The sequence below is a fragment of the Rhamphochromis longiceps genome, linkage group LG22 (assembly GCF_057381845.1).
Source record: "Rhamphochromis longiceps isolate RC_006_pf linkage group LG22, R_longiceps_female_GT1.1, whole genome shotgun sequence".
Taxonomy (NCBI): domain Eukaryota; kingdom Metazoa; phylum Chordata; class Actinopteri; order Cichliformes; family Cichlidae; genus Rhamphochromis; species Rhamphochromis longiceps.
Genome location: NC_140577.1, coordinates 24649502 through 24668491, shown reverse-complemented (window position 1 = coordinate 24668491; position 18990 = coordinate 24649502). Strand labels below are relative to the sequence as shown.

Genomic DNA, 18990 nt, shown 5'->3' with positions numbered 1-18990 from the left:
TTACAACATCTCTATAAGTGCATCAGTTTAATGAAATGTGCACACATGCATGGAAATATTGTAAGGTGAAAACAGAGTTTGTACATTTTTAACAAGCTTGAAAGTCAATATTTGTTACCTTTATTCTTCAACGCAGCCTGAACTCTATTAGGAAAGGTTTCCTGTTATTTCTTTCAGTAGTTTTCAGAAATAGTTCTCTAGGCTTCTTGGGGTAGATTTAAAGCTCTTCTTTGGCTCTTGGCTGCATTTTGTTCTCTCTGTCAAGATGATCCCGCACTGCTTCGATAATGTTGATGTCCGAGATCTGGGGAGGCCAATCGGTGACTAATAGTGTTCGAAGGTGTGTTTTTTCCATCCAGACAGCTCTTACCATGTTAGCAGTGCATTTGGGATCATTATTATAGAGAAAATGCTTTCCAGATGGTGTATATATAGTGGCCCAAAATTGGATGGTCCAGCAATTTTGAAAAGATCCCCAATACCACTGCTGCTGCCCAAATCATGGCAGAGCCTCCGCTCTGTGTTAGATGGCTGTAAATGCTTACTTTTGTACCTCTCTCCTGATATCTTCCATACGTACTGACAATGATTTGAGCCAAAAAAAAGTTAAATATAGCAGCCAATTTCCAAAGGAAAAGGGTTTTCCTTTGGAAATTTTAAGAAAGTCTGTCTCCTCTACCTTTAGATTTTTGCGCAGTACTGTTAAAAAAATGTTTAGATGTATTATTTTATTTGTCCCTAACTTTCCCATACCAGTTGATGCCTGTCTCATATTGTGTTTTTACAGAGCAGAAATTAGTAGATTAACCTTTTGTAATTCCAACTAAACTATTCTTATATTTTTTTTCAATCAAGATAAAATATTCCAATAACTGAGGTGCTGTCTTCAATGCTCCACTCTTGAATAAAGGTGAAAAAAAATACCCATAGGAATTAGGAAACATTTGACTGTGACAGTATAACACAAAGATAGTTAAACTTGGAGAATATCAAGAAGCATAAATCAGTTCACCTGCTTTGGTGCAAATAAAGCCGACAAAAGGTGCACCCAAGAAGCAACAACATGATCCCCCCCCCCCAAAGGGAAAGATTTTGTGGGTGATGGCCTTATTCTTATCCCTTCTGACTATTTTTTGTTGCTAGTATCTTTGTCACTACTCATAAAGACACCCACAGCCCAATCAGGCTGCACAGGTAGTCCAGCTTCTGGATACAGCATCTATACCATTGCAAGACAGTTTGCTGTGTCGCTGTAATAACTTCAGAAATATTTCTTTGTGTGAAACAAAGGAACTGAGAACCAGTTCCTTAGATAATTAGGAAGGAGAAAGAAAAGCATATAAGAGTATTTCAAGTAAGGTAGACTGCTGTTCATTTGATTTTTAACCTTCGACCAGATTAATGAGCCTGGCATAGTAAGGCCTGATTTATACTTCTATGGGAAATCTACATCGTAACTGGAGACATACACTGTAACCTTCCACGTAACCTGACATGCACTTCTAAATACACAAATTCAGCAGGGGCTCATTACATTATTGAGATCATATGTGATAAAAGGCCGAGGTCAAAACAGCTAGAACTTAAATGGATATTAAGCACTCCCTGCCTTTGCATTGCAAGCGATTTAAAGTAGCAGTAGGCAGTCCCAACATCAGCTACTTCTGAGAGATTTAAAAAGGTCAAAACACACTTGCAGAATCACATTTTGGCGTGTCAAAATAATATCTAGCAAAGACAGTGAAGGTGCATGTTGGGCAAGAACACAGGAGTCTTACTAAACGTTAAGAAAAATCCAAAACAGCCTGTGCTTTATTCACAGTAAGTGATCAAACTGTTGCAAATGTAACTTGAACAGCATCATCCTCGAGTTTAATGCACATGAAGACAAACCTTCAGCGCTCACGGTAAACATTTAAGGCTTCGAAACTTCATCGTGTGCAGTGCAAATACAGATCTTTTAGTGCCCCCTCCTGGCAGATGTGAATACATGCAGTCAGACCAAGGCTCATATAAACTCGCTTCATGTATGCTGAGCAAACTCGACAGGGAGGTAGAAGTTAAAGAGAGGATGACCCTTGCAGCACTGGCATACAAGTCCAGGAGCAGCATATGATGGGCCACTTTTGGATTCGGTGTCTCGAAACAAGTCCAACAACTCTGAAATTTGCCTGACTTTGTCTCCAGATTACAATATTATCAGCACTAACAAGCCGTAACTGTGCTTTTTCCCTTTTTGGGAGGGAAAAAAATCAAAGCTTTATTTTGCAAAACAAAGGGACAACACTGCTTCAAAACTCATAGGAATTCACCTGAAACTGCACTGCTTAATGTGCGATGTTTACTGTAATGTTTATGTCGTGCTTATTCAGCTGGCTGTTGAACAATTTCCCTGCAAGCATTACAGCAGCAGCTCTCCTTCCACACTAAAGGCAACTCAGTTCAGTTAGGAAGATATTCTCTGCACAGCTGATTACATTCAATGAAAACCTGCCTCCATTTGGAATAACAATAATAAGAAAAGAAAAATGTAAACACTTGTGTCCTCTACAACAGACAACTATGTTTGGGAATACAGGGATGCCAAATTGGAATAATCCAGTTCTTTACAACTACATTCATGTCTCCGGGTTATTCTCGTTACTGCGCGCAAGCTCTGTCGTGGAGGACTCGATCTTTTGTTCTGAGTCATTTTGCGTCTCGGACTGTAACCCCGAGGTGTCCAGCTGTTCTGGCCTTGATGTCTCTTCGAGTAAAGCCTCCATCCCCGCCACGGTGGTCCTATTGCTGCGGCTGTAACCCAGCCTCTTCAGGGTCCGCCGGGCAGTCCTCAGTGAGATGGGCTTCTCCACCCCGCTGCTGTTGTACAAGGCATGGATCTCCTCGACCGTAGCCTCCCTGTTAGCCTCCAACATGCTTGCCAGTCTCTTCTCTCCGTTCTCATCGACGAGCCGCTTCCTCCCGCTCGCTCCGCGGTCGCTCGAGGTTTTCTGTTTATGACACCATTCCCTGTGAACTCGGGACACCGCGGTCCTTGAACAGCCCAGCAGGTTCGCTGTCTGCGACAGGCTGCACCCGGCGTTTCGGGCTCCCACTATCATACCCCGCTCAAACTCACTGAAATCCCGCGACTTGCCCATCAATCACCCCTCCTTCTCACTAACACAGGTGTATGGGGAAGAGCAGCGGATATCCGCTAGTAATCATTCTTCTTCTATGGTTCTTGGTACAACGCAGGTCGCCCTCAGGTGGATCCAGGGGCGGATCTAGAGAATTTTTCTCAGGGTGGCATGGAAATTAAACGGGGTGGCAAAATGAAAACCTTTTTTCTCTCTTACACATATGCAGGTGTTGCATTCTGTAATAATCATTATATATGGTTAACATATATAAAAAGCAGTAAGCATAAGCATTTCATATAAACATAGTCTGTAACTTTATTTTCTTTGGCCAACATAATTAAACATTTCAGTTTCATAAAACATTTTAATTTTGATTTTATGTAGTGTAAAGGAATGTAATAAATAAGCATGTAGCCCCATAAGTATAAAATTTAGATAGCTACACAAATGGGGTGTTTCATTTACAAACATTATATTTATTTATGTTGATTTTTAGTTGAGAAGCCTTAAAAGGCTGAGGTATACAAATGTACTACTCCTATAAACTATGCAAGAAAACTTTCCACTGCCAAGAGCAATGTTTTGTTGTACAGGGTTAAATAAATAACAATTAGAAATCCAATTACATGTGAATAATGTAATCAAGAATTTGTAAAGATATGCTTTTGTATTTTAATAGGCAAACCTTTCGCTGCCCAGTTTCACCAATAGAAAAACAAAGCAAGAGAAGTTCCAGATATTTCAAAAATAATTGTGATCATACCTTTAAATCTTTAAATGTCTATAAATTGATCCAACCGTGCTGGCGACTATCCCAACTCCCATAACACAGGAGGACTGCCTCTGCCTGGGCAGGTGCTTTTTAAAATTGTGGTACATTCTGTAAACAGGTGAGCAGGCTTAAAACGAAGAAGCTAAATTTCAGCACTATCTCTGTTTTTCCACACTCATTGAATTAAATTGACATTAAAATAAAGATAAAAGGGGATCCATTGTAGGCCCCCTCCCATGTATTTATTGTAACACCGGTAGTTGATATTAGATCTACAAATACTACAATTCCATTCATTTTAACTCCTGTGTAATACTGCCAAAATAATATCACCAAAACAGGTTTAGCTGGGAATTTTAGTGCTGACTGATGAGACAAGTTTTAAATAATCCACTGAAAATCTGACTGGGTAAAAATAACTCCCAGGAAGCACAGAGCGAGGGGACATACAGCACAGAAAACTAACAGTAACTTCTGTTAAAACGGAGCAGCTGAGTACACAGCAGTGACGGAGGAAGTGACAACGAACAGAGGGTGGAGGATAATAAATACTCAACAAGGTATGGGGGGAGTGGAAACAGATTTAAAAGGGGAAAACAGAGAGAGGAAGAAAAACTAAATATAGAAAACACAAGACAAAAGGACTCAACATGGAAGATAGACAAAAAGTTGGCAAGTCATGGGAACACACATGATAAGCAAAGTAGAAATATAAGTACACAGTAAACTGAGGTTTTCATCGTTGCCTCTTTTCCTGAAACGAGGAAAAGAGGCAAAACTTAAAACTTAATTTGCAAAAACATAAAAAATTTACAACTCCCCAGATTAAAGAGAAATATATATTTATTAATAATATACTTAACAGAAACTGGGAGCACAGAGGGTGCATATTTTATTACAGAGAGGTCTTTAGAAGGGACTAAACATGATTTATTGATGAACAGAATTCAATAATGCTATTTGGCAAGTAGACTCAATGTCCCCACATGCCAAATTGTATTAGTCAGAAGATACTTGAAAAGAATGAAACCTACTTAAAACACAGAAGCAAAGAAACCATAATTTTGAGAACCCCATTCTTAGCCCTCAGTGGCAGACAGGGAGGGGACAACTCTACCGCTATTTAAGCTGGGTTGCTAGTTAGCTAACATCAGTACCGTTAGCTAAAATGGTCGTTCACACTGGTTTTTGCTGCTGTCCCCATTGGGGAATGATGAGTCCCAGTCTGTGTTGATTTCCTTATTAATCATAGTGCTAATGTACTAAACAAAACTTTGAAAGAAAATTATCATGCTCTCTGTGATTGTGAATCCACCATGGTGGACATGATGAAGACCGCTTGGTCTTGATTTCTCATTGGCTGACCTCCACTTCCCTTCCATTTTTACAGAAATCTCCAGTTTTCCCCCCCGCTTAACTGTAACCCCCCCCCCCCCCCTCCAGAAATTACCATACTAGAAAGTGAAAAAGAGAAAGTTGTCCTATTTTCACAACGTTACAGAGGTTTTATTAGAGACACGGCTAAGCGGTTTGCAATTTGGAATAATTTGCGAAAGCTTAAAAATCTTCAGCATTGAATTGCACAAATGAGACATTCTTGTCAGAGGTCATTTTGGAAAAAAAATTAATTAAAAAACAGCAGCCGACAACACTGCACACAGACTGGTGCTTAATAAGCAAGCGAATAAGGCAGACATCTTTTTGTGGAATCTTTTTACCTGCTCTTTGATCGTTTGCTGTTGTAGCTGTTTGTTGGTTGATGAATTTTTTTTTGTGAGCTTTTAGCTGGGATTCTGACACTTCTGTGGATAGCACATGTCTGCATTTAAATAACAGATCTGGTGGTACATCCCATTAAATCAGATGTTCTCCCTCTTGCCCCCGACACCGAGATCATTGGGGTTCAACGGGTTAATTGTTTATTGTTTAGTTACTTTGTGTAGTATGAATGGCCATAAGGAAGGTTTTTATCAGTAGGAAAACCTGTAAAAAGCAGCTAAAAATCCAACATTTCTGCTTGTGCTTCATTGTGATGACAACTTAAGACAAACAACTTAGGAATTATAAATGGCTTCAAGCATACATTCAGGCCTGTGAGACTTATTTAGACATTGAGACAATGAGCCATGAGCCTCTGTGCTACATGCACACATTTCTGCATCTCTGCCATTCAAAGACAGTATGTATATAGTTTATTTTATGTAATATTCAATACTGAACCGTAAATACAGTGTTTTTCAGTATTTTTATGCATTTGCTAGTACTAGGAAGGACACATGAGGTTTATAGCCGGGACAAGTTTGAAACCGTTCGTCCTCCACAATGGAAAACGCCTAAAAATAAAAATGGTTCTCAAATGTTGCTCATTTTGTATTTCTTTGCTTTATGGTGGTGGTCAGAGGGCCCGGTGGCGCCAGTGTCCGGCAGCCTCGCCTCTGCCCCTGGGCAGCTGTGGCTACAATGTAGCTTGCCATCACCAGTGTGTGAATGTGTGTGTGAATGGGTGAATGACTGACTGTAGTGTAAAGCGCTTTGGGGTCCTTAGGGACTGAGTAAAGCGCTATACAAATGCAGGCCATTTACCATTTATCACGCTTGCATTTAAATCCGGCTCCCCAGTCCCTCTGAGTACCCAACCTGTACAACGGGGTGCCCAATCCCAGTCCTCGAGAGCTACTGTCCTGCAGCTTTTAGATGCATCCCTACTCCAACACAGCTGAATCAAATGGTTTGATTATCTCTTTGGCATGCCATGAAGTTTGGCAAAGGCCTGGTAACAAGTCTTTCATTTGATTCAGGGGTTTTTTCGTTGCAATTCTTCAAATGTCCTCTGGAGGGCAACAATGCAACTGTAATGCATCTAGTTTGCCGGATATACGACAAAAGAAGAAGGATGTTTTGGTTTTTAGCATCGGAAATATCCATGGTTTCACATATTTACCCCTGGGTAGTGTGAAGAAGCGGGGATTCATGGGCAAGTCGCGCGATTTAAGTGAGTTTCAGCGGGGTATGATAGTGGGAGCCCGAAACGCCGGGTGTAGCATCTCACAGACAGCGAACCTGCTGGGCTGTTCAAGGACCGCGGTGTCCCGAGTTCACAGGGAATGGTGTCAGAAGCAGAAAACCTCCAGCGACCGCGGAGCTAGCGGGAGGAAGCGGCTCGTCGACGAGAACGGAGAGAAGAGACTGGAAAGGATCGTGGAGGCTAACAACCAGGCTACGATTGAGGAGATCCATGCCTTGTACAACAGCAGTGGGGTGGAGAAACCCATCTCACTGAGGACTGCCCAGCGGACCCTGAAGAGGCTGGGTTACAGCCGCAAGACGCAGGGAGAGGACGTCCTCATCGCGGCAGGGCTGGAAGCTTTAGCCGAGTACACGTCCGGCCAAGAACACACGGACACCTCGACGGACATGAAGTGTGAGGTGCAACAGGAGCCAAAGATCGAGTCCTCCACGACGGAGCTTGCGCGCAGTAACGAGAATGACTTGGAGACATGAATGTAGTAGTAAAGAACTGGATTAAACCATTCTGATGTCGCGATATTTCCAGAGTTGCCCACTGTAGAGCTGTTATTTAAACCCCCCCCCCCAGTTTATTCCGATGTCTTACAAAATATCCACCTTTGTTTTTCGCGCCAGATCAGGAGTTTTATTTCAGTGTAATCATGTGCAAACAACATCTTCCTCAGCCAATTTAGTCACTTTCAAAACCATTAACAAGAAAAATGCATCCAGATGTTGGACCCTTATCTTAACAGCTGTCAGATATTCTGTCTATACGGAACAGAAACGTGGATGTTATAATAAAAAATTTAAAATTCAAAACGCCAAAATAACCATTAATATATTAAAGATAGATCCTTTATTTTCCTCATGGTGAAATTTGATCTGGACTGTAGAAAACTAGACCCATAAACACAGCACCAGCAGGTACAGACACATTTATTAACAGCAGGCATCGCTCAGGGTGCCGTGTAGCCTCAGCTCATTTTAGGCTAACCTTTAAAAGTCTCCACAGAGGAACAAAGGAGTTTTGATTCTTGCTGTTAAAGTCTAAACTACCTGGCTGTCGGTAACAACTCATACTGAGAGTACAGGATGAGGGAAGGATCACAAATGACTCACTCTGCTTGTTTAAGTACCCACTGGTCAACAAACAATTTGAAGACTATAACAATCGCTCTAATCAATCATTGTTATTGCAGTCTCAACCAAGCACATTAACTCTCCTGAACCATGGACATTTTCACATTTGAAATAAGGCGATCGCTGTCAGGGTTTGCACTGTCATTACTAGAGCAAACACCATTTCAGTCAACTGTAAAAATTAATATACCGGTAAGCAGTGGCTTATGGGAAAAGTCTCTGCAAATGCCAAATATGATTTAAAGTGGTGCTATTTATTTAAAGCGTTCAAAGGTCTAATAAATCAGAAGGAGCCGTGTGCTTTATTGCATTTCAACTTACTTAACTTAGATTAAACTTGGACTGAGGTAATCCACAACCCAGTTTGTTCACTGCAGCTGTAACGTGAGCACCCTGAGGTAGCATATCAGGGAAGTTTGCTATAATAAAATTATTTTAAGTGGTCTTTCTTGTTTGTTTGCTTTTCATTCATAACAATTTACAGAACTCAACCACAGCACCTCTTCAATCCGTCCTTACACACAGCTGATCGAGCTAACTCTGATTACTGTCCCTGGAACTGAAAACAAAAGTTAATCAACCTGGAGTTTAACATTAAACACTTTTTCCCCCCAACGTGCCATCTGGAGTCATCCACTCGTGGGGTTGTACTTTGGCGTATGTTTGCATGTTTGTCTGTGAACAGTTTCGTCACCCTTATGCAAGATGCTGTCACAAATCTGTTTGTGTTACAGCTGCAGTTCCCATCAGGGTGATTACACACAAGTGTGTACAGTTACATCTTTATCTAAATGTATTTATTTATATAAAAATGAATTCAAACAGGAGGTTGTTAGTTTGTGATATTATTCATTACTTTGACTTAAATTTACAGCTGTTGTATTGAAGTTTGCATATGACTGTGTTGCATTAGAGATTTATAGCCAATCCCCTGTGTTGTTTATCTTTTTGGAATAAAATTCTCAAGGAAATGCATCACTTTCTCTTGTATGTTGATTAGAGTGAAGATTTAAAATTAGGTGGGTCCCATGGGATCTTCTGTTTTCTAAGTTAGACCACAGCACGCTTAACTTTAGGAATGGTTGCTTTAAATCATCACTGTAGCCTTTTCTTTCCTGAATTTTCTATAATTGCACAGCTGAAATAAAGGAAAATGATTTTCTGTGTATTTTGTACATAAGAAAAACATGACTGTCAGCGTGGGATTCCTGAGCTTGCAGAGAACAGACAGTGTTTACTTAAACATTTTGCTTTGTCCAAAAGGAAGAAAAAAGCACATTTGCATACTGAAAGTTTTTTGGGTATAAAGGGGCCACTCGATATTTAGTGGGGAGTCTAGCCTTGAACAAATTGCTTTCTGTCAGCCATGTATGATGTAAACCGTTTTAGTGCTGTGTCCTTGATTCCAGTGCTGGCCAGTCGTAATAACAGAAGATGACAGATGGAATCGAAAGCAGAACTGAGGTCAAGGATATGCATGTGATGCAAGGATGAGGTCCCTGGTGAAACAAAAGCTATTTTCCTGCTGTGTCTGAATGGCTCTTAAAGTTATTATTAATTAAGTAAGCCTGGACCTGTGATGCTGCAAGGCATGCTCCAGAATCTCAGAGATAAATGGAAAGCTGGAAATGGGACAGTATGACCTGTGACAGTATAGGAGTGCAGGCTGTAAACAGGGAATTAGACCCAGTAAGCATGTGAAAGTTTTCAGGGTGTTTTACGTGGCTTCATTTAGGAAAAACTGGAAGGGAAAATAAAAGTATGGATGACGATTTTATTTAATACTTTTACCCATTCACACGCTGACTGAATGTAGTGTAAAGCACTTTGGGGTCCATAGGGACTAAGTAAAGCGCTATACAAATATTTACCATTTACCATCTGTTTTTACCTATCCACGTGTAGTTTGTTCTCAAAACAACTACAAAAATACAGAGTTGCAACTGAAATAATACATAACTTTTAAAGACAACTCTTACACAGCAAAAGTTGCTGGGTAATGCATACAGACATAAAATGATGACGATTTGCAGAATCCTCTAGGTCACAGCTAGTATAAATCACCTTTCTGACGAAGATGATAATGTTGAATGGGAGAGATGATTTGTCACAAAATCATCCTGTGAATTAGTGGATTAATTTGTGATCACTGTCTCTCATTAATTCAGGACGAGTCTGATGAGCTTTTTAAAGTTCTGCTGATTTAGCTTAAGTGTGTGTGTATGAACACATGAGTTAGTTTTAGTGGTGGGCCTGGTGGTAGTATGGCTGCATAGCTGATTTTCCGGGGGACTTTATGCATATTTTAAGAGCAAAAATCGAAAAATCACCAATGCAACTCAGGAGGGCGACAATAAGCCTTCATTCCAGCCTAATGTACCGAAAACCACCGAAGTAGAATGAGTATTTCTATCTGCAGCGCTTCTCACCGTTTGTGCACCATGATGGGCAAGTCTCGGGATTTAAGTGAGTTTCAGCGGGGTATGATAGTGGGAGCCCGAGACGGCGGGCTCAGCATCTCGCAAACAGTGAACCTGTTGGGTTTTTCAAAGACTGCGGTGTCTCGAGTTTACAGGGAATGGTGCCAGAGGCAGAAAACCTTCAGTCAGCGGGGACCGTGTGGAAGGAAGCGGCTCGTGGATGACAACGGAGAGAAGAGACTGGAAAGGCTGGTGGAAGCCAACAGCGAGGCTACGATTGAGGAGATCCATGCCATGTACAACAGCAGCGGGGTGGAGAAGCCCATCTCACTCGCAACTGCCCGGCGGACCCTGAAGAGGCTGGGTTACAGCCGCAAGACGCAGGGAGAGGACGTCCTCATCGCGGCAGGGCTGGAAGCTTTATCCGAGTACACATCCGGCCAAGAACACACGGACACCTCGACGGACATGAAGTGTGAGGTGCAACAGGAGCCAAAGATCGAGTCCTCCACGACGGAGCTTGCGCGCAGTAACGAGAATGACTTGGAGACATGAATGTAGTTGTAAAGAACTGGAATATTCCCATTCGACATCCCAGTATTCCAAAAGAAAACTGTCCACTGTAGAGCAGTTCGTTATTAATTAAAGAAAGTTAAAGAAAATATGCCTTAGAAATATGTTTCCTCGAGTTTATTATTAAGTTTTTATGACTTGCAAAACGACACACTTTGTTTTGGGGCCAGATCAGGATTTTTATTTCTTTGTAATCAGATGTGCAGAGAACATCTTCCTCAGATAATTCAGTCATCTTCAAAACCATTAAAAGAAACCTGCCTCCAGATGTTGGATACTTTTATTTGTCCCTTACCTTAACATCTGTCAGGTGTTCTGTCTATAAAATACAGGTTATAATGGTATCTTGATCGTGACCTGTTTTTATTTGTTGTTTTTTTTTTTTGTGTGTGTGTGTGTGTTTTGCAAAACTAGAGCCATCAATACAGCACCACTCATATCGAGAACACAGGAATAATGATGGATCACGACTGATTCATTTTGCTGGTTTCAGTACACACTGGTCAAAAACAATTTGAAGATAATTAATGATGGTTATGAGCCGTTATTGTTGCTGCAGACAGAGACTGAAGTCACTTGGAGGAGTGACCACTGAAAACTCTTCGCCCAGAACGTTATTTTTAAAGCACCTTTTATGAAAACATTAAATAAATTAATACATGACTACATATACACACATTACATTAAATTAAAATTACTGAAGAAAAATAACACAAAAATAAAAGAATTGCCTTTCTGTAATTTCCTGATTAAGAATAAATCAAGATATTCTTAGATTTCTTTAATTTAAAAAAAAAGATTTAATATTACCAAGAAAAAATACTGCACAAATACCCAAGTAAAATAACAGTAATCTGATTATAAAGCAGACAAGGTATAATAATTACGTATTTCTTTATTCTTACATGTGCAGGTGTCTGTTTGTTCTGGCATCGGTTTCAATAAAGTTGTAACAAAAAAAACCCAAGAAAAACTCAACCACGTGATAGTGACTCCGAGTCATATGACGGAAATGAAACTGGCACAGTTTAACGGAAAGGATATAAAACGTCGTCGTATTACCGAGCTGCCTGTGGGACATTTGGACTTTGTGTTGTTCCGTTTCTGGACACAGTCAGGGGAACTGTAAATGTGACGCTCCTTCAACATCCTCATTCGAGCAGCTGCAGTTTGCGGGGAAGCTCACCTGTCTGTCATCATGCTAACCGTGTTTGTTGTTGTCGTTGCTCTTGTTTCTCAAACTGCGGCTCACTACACCCCGGACTGGACGAGCCTGGACGCCAGGCCGTTGCCCTCATGGTACGACGAAGCCAAACTGGGAATTTTCATCCACTGGGGCGTGTTTTCTGTGCCCGGCTTTGGCAGCGAGTGGTTCTGGTGGCACTGGCAGGGCCAGCAGCCCCCGGACCAGAAATATGTGAACTACATGTCCCAGAACTACCCACCAGGCTTCACCTACCCAGAGTTTGCTCGTCAGTTTCACGCGCAGTTCTTCAATCCGGATGAGTGGGCGGATATTTTCAAAGCTTCTGGTGCAAAGTGAGTGTTTCTCTGTAACATTGTATCGTCTTTTTGACCCTCACCTTCTCTCAGTACACACATTATTATTATTATTATTATTATTATTGCACAGTACCCTGTGTTGCTTGCACACCCTCGTCAATGCAGGTATGTGGTCCTGACTGCCAAACACCACGAAGGGTTTACTAACTGGGAGTCTCCAAACTCATGGAACTGGAATTCTGTTGATACTGGTCCTCACAGAGACCTGGTGGGAGACCTGGCAGAGGCAGTGCGCAACAGGTGAAAAACTTAAGTTACGATGCTAAAAAAAGGTGGTTATTGTTGACAGATGGGCTGACACTGGTATGCAGAAAAGGCCAGTCAGTTTTAACCCACTGCCTTCCTCCTACAGAGCTTCCTGTATTTTCACATCGATCAGCCTGTACAGAGCTCTTCACATGTCAGTCGAGTGTCATTAACGATGCAGAAAAGCTTTAAAGTTTCATATTTGTGGAACTTGCTTGTCGTAAACTTCTTTACCACCAGGTGATTGTTGGGTTAAGATTAATCATTAAAAATGTTGCGGCCATGTGTATCAGTTGTAATAGTTGGTTAGATCAGATGTGTTCCCAAGTAATGTCATTTAAATTGCACGTATTGCCTTTTTAAACAAATGTCTGTAATTTCCCCTTTTAGGTCACTGCACTATGGACTCTACAATTCCTTGTATGAGTGGTTCCACCCTCTCTATCTCATTGACAAGAAGAATGGCTTCAAAACGCAGGAGTTTGTGCTGCAGAAACTACTTCCAGAGCTTTATAACATGGTTGTAAGGTCTGTGGTGCTTAAAATGTTGCGTCAGCTGGTCGCACTTTATACATGTATGCCAGCAGTATATTTAAACCTTTGCTCTACTGTTGCCTTGGAGGTATCGACCTGAAGTCATCTGGTCTGACGGAGACTGGGAAGCACCTGACACCTACTGGAACTCTACCGAATTCTTGGCCTGGCTCTACAACGACAGCCCGGTTAAAGTGAGTGTCTTTATGACAAGGTAGTCATAGATGGTGCACTTGCTTTTATTTTGAAAGTTCAGATGCTGCAAACCAGACATCCCCTGTGCTTCCTGGATTTTAGCTGTGGTGTATTGAACTGCAGGTAGCAAAAGTAGTCCTCATGATTGCCTGTCTTTCCTTTTCTTAGGATACCGTTGTGACTAATGACCGATGGGGAGCTGGCTGTGCCTGTAAACATGGCGGCTACTACAACTGCGAGGACAAGTACACGCCGGGCCAGCTGCCCACACACAAGTGGGAGAAATGCACATCTGTGGATACTCTTTCCTGGGGTTACCGTCGAAACATGAAGATGAACGAACTTTTGCCATTGGCTGCGATTATCGAGGTGATAGTAGCACAGATATTAGCTTCTACATTTAAAGTTAAGGTTGTTTTTATTTGTATATGGCTATTATAGAATACCTTTAATCTTTGCTTGTGCATGCAGCCTTCAGGAAATACTTTTGTAATCATAATGACTGTATTTAATCAATTAATCCAAGCCAAGTGTGTTGTCCTTTTGTTCTGTTTATTTCTGATGGTTAGGCCATAATGGTAATCTTTTGCTCATCTGGAATGTAACACTGTTTTATTGCCTGCTTCCTCTTGTGTCTGCTGTTGCTTTGTTGCAGGATCTGGTCCGCACTGTGGCTTTTGGGGGTAACTACCTTCTGAATGTGGGTCCCACACCTGACGGGATGATCCCCCCTTTGTTTGAGGAGAGGCTAAGAGGTCTTGGAGACTGGCTGGAGGTCAACGGGCAGGCCATTTACTCTTCCAAACCCTGGAGGGTGCAGTCAGAAAACACCACTGTACCAGTTTGGTAAGAAAAAAGGGAGATGTGACTCAGATCACTTCACTTTCACTGTATTTTCTTGACTCTCAAGATGAGTCTATCGACAATCTGTCAACTGTATGAAAGTTTTAGTGCAGTGGGAGAGCTAATCGTCTCTGAGGATTAATGCAGGTTACGGGGAGATACAGACAGGATGTGTACTGTTGTACTTGGCAACACGTATGTTAAATAGCATGGTGTTTGTTTCGATGTGGGGAAGCTGAGAATTTTCAGAGTAAAGTGCATAATAAAGCTTGCTATGATCGCCTGTATTGATCTAGTTAGGCAATGAGTCTGTGTTACCTTGCTTGGTCCTGGTGATTTTTCCTTTGTTTGGTGCTGGTATTTTTGTATGCAGAAAAAAAACTGTAATGCTCTTCACTGTTCTAGGTATACATCTAAGGGGTTGACAGTCTATGCCATCCTAACAGCCAAACCCCCGATGAGCACAGTGAAACTGCTGGCACCCAAAGCTTCAGCCATCACACAGGTAAAGAAACAATGCTGTCCATGTTTGTACTCAGAGTTGAAAAACATGAACAAATTTTTATTGATCTGCTTTTATCTCTTGCCCAGGTGTTCTTGGTGGGGAATCCCACACCTTTATCTTGGGCCCCAGTCAACCCCGGTGGTGGCCTTGTTGTCCTTTTGCCAGAGCTGCCTTACACTCCTGCTCAGGCATGGACGCTTGAACTGGACTTAGTGCAGTAAGCCAGCGGTCCCCGACCAGTACCGGGCCTCAGACCGGTACTGGTCCGTGAGTCGTTTGGTACCGGGCTGCGAGAGTAGAGGCTCAGGTGTGAAATGTATGGTTTTCAGGGTTTTTATCTGTTTTCAGCGTTATTTTGTTATCGTTTTTATGGTTAACTCGGTTTTCCTGGGTCTTTTCATGTGTGTTATGAATAAATCTTCTTTTTTTTCAGTACCGGTACTAGTTTTATTTTGTTGTATTTTCCCGTGACACCTTAAAGGCCAGTCCGTGAAAATATTGTCGAGCATAAACCGGTCCGTGGCGCAAAAAAGGTTGGACTGCTGCAGTAAGCTACAAACGCCCAAAATGTTGAATTATTTTCAAGTGACTCGACTCAGGTTTTAATGATTTTAGATTAATGGGGAAACTTCCAGTCTGTCTTGAAGGGAAAATACCGGTGTAATGAGTTTGTGTGATTTCGCTTTGACGCTCTGAAGGCTTAAAGATTTACTGTCACTGTCTCAGTTGTGTTTGTTTTGTCATGAGAGAGTGTTTATGAATGAAAACGGGATTCTGCTGTTGAGCTTGTGGAGCTTTTCTGGCAGTTTCTCGGCTAAGTGCCGTTTCAGAAATGATTCATTATGCCTGCGGTTTGTTTTGAAAATGAGCAGATTATATACAAAGCACTTATTTTTTCTACTTGCCTCCTTTTGAAATTGGTGGAATAAAAGACAACTTGATTCATCTTCTAATTGTTCTGTTATTATTAAGCTTCCAATGCAGTCAGTCAGCAAGCAGGTATTTTAGCATTTGCTAAAGCATAAATGGTACTTTTATCCTCCTCCAATCTTTTTAATACATCAGTGCCTCAGTTGACAGTAACAAACCTGCGGGGCATGATAATGTTATGACATCTGTACTAATGGATGACTGCATTGATGTTCTAACCCCTGAAGTGCCACAGGAGGTCCGTATTCATATATAAGTAACCACTGACTGCTTTTAATTCCTAGGCTGTCCGAATTGACAAAAATGTCCCCTGAATGTGTCAGTCTGACTTTGCACTTAACTGAGAAGTGAATGGCCACAGGGACTGAGCATTTGACAGAGAATGCATTAAATTGTTTTTGTCCTCTCCTTTAGGCTTTCTTAATAGGTTTATCTGGTCTACTTAGAATTTCTATTATAAATGCTTTCAGGCGGTGACGGACGCGAGAAAAATGGAAAATCGGTTTGGAGAATCCTTATCATTGACCTCTACTTTGCATTTTAGCTGTGTGCTGTCGAGGTTAATACATCAATGCTGCAAAAAGATGTGAATCTATAAAGTGATTTACTCTTGAGTTTAATCTGAAATATTCATCATGAAAAAATGTTTTTTTAAAACATCTAAAACTACTAAAAAGCTCAAAATGTATTCCATTTCCACTTCACCTTAATCCCACAAAGGGAAATCACATCACTGCCGAGACTATTGCGACCGTGTGTAATGAACAGAGATGGGCAGTAATGTGTTACTGTAATCAGATTACTTTTTCAAGGAACGAGTAAAGTAAGGGATTAATATTGCGAAAAAGTAATTAGATTACTGTTACTTTCCCATAAGCACGCTGCGTAACTGCGTTATTAAACCGTGATTTTGTTTGTGAGAGAGTCTCATGACAATGATGTCAGAGCGTGCGACACCTGTGGCAGCAACAGACGTGTGCAGATCAACAAGGATAATATGGAGTGTGGGAGAGAGAGTACGACCATGCAGCGTTTAGAGCGTGGATGTACTGACATTACTTTGAGTTTTATTCCATAAAAAGTGACAAAAACATTAGTGTCCGCTGTACACTTCTTTCTAGAGCAAAAAATTAAACTTCAAATCTGAACAAGCATCTACCAAGCCACCACAGGAATGTGAAATTCATAGAGAAACCCCCGGATCCCCCCCACTGACATGACCGCTGTGGCACCGGGCCCCACTCCTGCTGAGAACGATAGGACTTAGTGGCGCTGAATCTTTGATTTTATTTATTTTTTGCTGTGTTTTACTTGCATCTATTTGAAAGAGTGAATGTAAAAACAAAACATTTTATTTTATATGCTGGAATATACAGATAATAGGTTTAAATGCTAAACAAATTTCTTCAAGTCAGAGAATGTTGCATATAATTTAATTTTTGCTTGATGAATAAAGTTGCAGTTGCAAATATGCAGGAAAAAATAGAATTGGGCTGAAAGGTCTATTGTTTATTACGTATTCAGGTTGTCTATCATGTAACTAAGTAATAAAGTAACTAATTACTTCTGAAAATAAGTAATCAGTAAAGTAACTAGATTACTTTCTTGGATAATTAATCAGTAATTACTTCTAACTAATAATTAATTACTATTTTCAAGTAACTTGACCAACACTGGTAATGAACTTGTAAACTTCCTCTTGCAGTGGTTGCTTCGAAGATGGGCATCAAATCCAAGAGCTACTCGGCTTCGTTTGTCTTTTACATACAGTATATATAAATATAAATATATTAGTGGCAATTTATCCTCCTAAGACCCGAACTCTTCCACGTCATGCATTTTTGATTTCTCTTTGATATTTGGGCATATTGGGACCCAATGAATGTAAAAACAAAGAATGACCAGATTTTTTTTTTTTTACCTGATTTTTGTTTCTAAGAAAACGAGAGCCACATATGAGGATATTTGTAGAACAGTAGCAGTATATTGTCCTCGTAAGTGGATATCAGGCCCTTGTAGAGCAAAATTGAGTATTTTGGTCTAAATAACCCAAAATGTGATGTCCACATATGTGGACGCCAGGTCCTAGGTGGTTAATTCTCCTGTTATCACATTTGTATTCATGTTAGATTCTTTTAAAAGTTGTTGCTAAAGTTCTTTGGGAGTTTTCCCATATAAGACACACATTTTCAGAAGTTAGACACCCCCACCCATGTTTTGTTGGTTGGTTCCCTGCTTACAATAGTCACAAACTGCACAAATTTATTCAGTAAAAAAATTCAGATCTCTTCCTGACATCTGACTTTCAGAATAACCCAAGAGTCAAAGACTATTTATGTCAAAACCAGCCTGTGACTTGGAGTCTCCACTGGTTGCATGCAGTGGCGGATCTAGAAGGGTGGCATGGGGTGGAAAGTGCCACCCTAAGATGATCCCTTGCCACCCCAAGTGCCACCCCAGTTTTCCATATGACAGTTTTGTTTATTAAAATAAGATAGCATTAACAGTTTGAGCGTAGTTACAATCAACAGTTAATATAAATGCTAAAACTGAATATATTGCATAGTGTTTCCCCCCTCCATCATTAACAAATGGTTCAGCCCATAGCAGGACCGGCTTTTTTCATCATAAGTGATGTTTATGATTGTGCCAGAGCACATTTTGAACAACACCATGGGTGGTTGGATGTTACAGTCTGGAAATGGAAGGAAGGTGAGTGTTATTAACCCTCTGTGGTCCACGGACACGCTGCACCTCCAAATCACATGACTGATGTAAGCTGACATAGAAACAGGCTGCAGCCACGCAGCGAGACAGAGCAAGACAGAGAGAACGAGAGAGTTTTTAGATGTGGGAGATTTGTGACGTTTAGTGTGGAGTGTATAAGTGTGTTGTGTTGTCTTGTGTAGTTGTTCTGTTGTGTAGTCGTTTTGTTTTGTGTGTCAGTGAGGGCACTAATTAATGTCACAGAGGCACATTTGCAAGGTAAACACTGTCACTAAGTAGAAAACCAGCGGAGTGATACACCTCCTGTTGTCAGGCCTGCAGGTTTATCCCTGTGCTGTTCTCCTGTTTTTACTGGCACACAACATTTGTGGGGCATCTTATTGCAACACCTGATTGTTCTCTCATTTTAGT

The 18990-nt window shown here is 41.0% G+C and overlaps 2 protein-coding genes across 2 annotated transcripts; both read left to right on the top strand.

Annotated features, from left to right (window-relative positions):
• Positions 1-6449: 6449 nt before the first annotated feature.
• LOC146644124 (uncharacterized) lies at positions 6450-9029 on the top strand. Its single transcript, XM_085396995.1, has one exon. The coding sequence runs from the start codon at positions 6718-6720 to the stop codon at positions 7393-7395; it is 678 nt and encodes a 225-aa protein (XP_085253121.1). The 5' UTR covers positions 6450-6717; the 3' UTR covers positions 7396-9029.
• A 2985-nt stretch (positions 9030-12014) lies between these two features.
• Positions 12015-15875, top strand: LOC146644123 (tissue alpha-L-fucosidase-like). The gene is made up of 8 exons (XM_085396604.1): positions 12015-12575; positions 12705-12839; positions 13236-13373; positions 13468-13573; positions 13743-13943; positions 14230-14420; positions 14823-14922; positions 15009-15875. Exons 1-8 carry the CDS (start codon positions 12235-12237, stop codon positions 15141-15143), a joined length of 1347 nt encoding a protein of 448 aa, XP_085252730.1. The 5' UTR covers positions 12015-12234; the 3' UTR covers positions 15144-15875.
• Positions 15876-18990: the final 3115 nt, after the last annotated feature.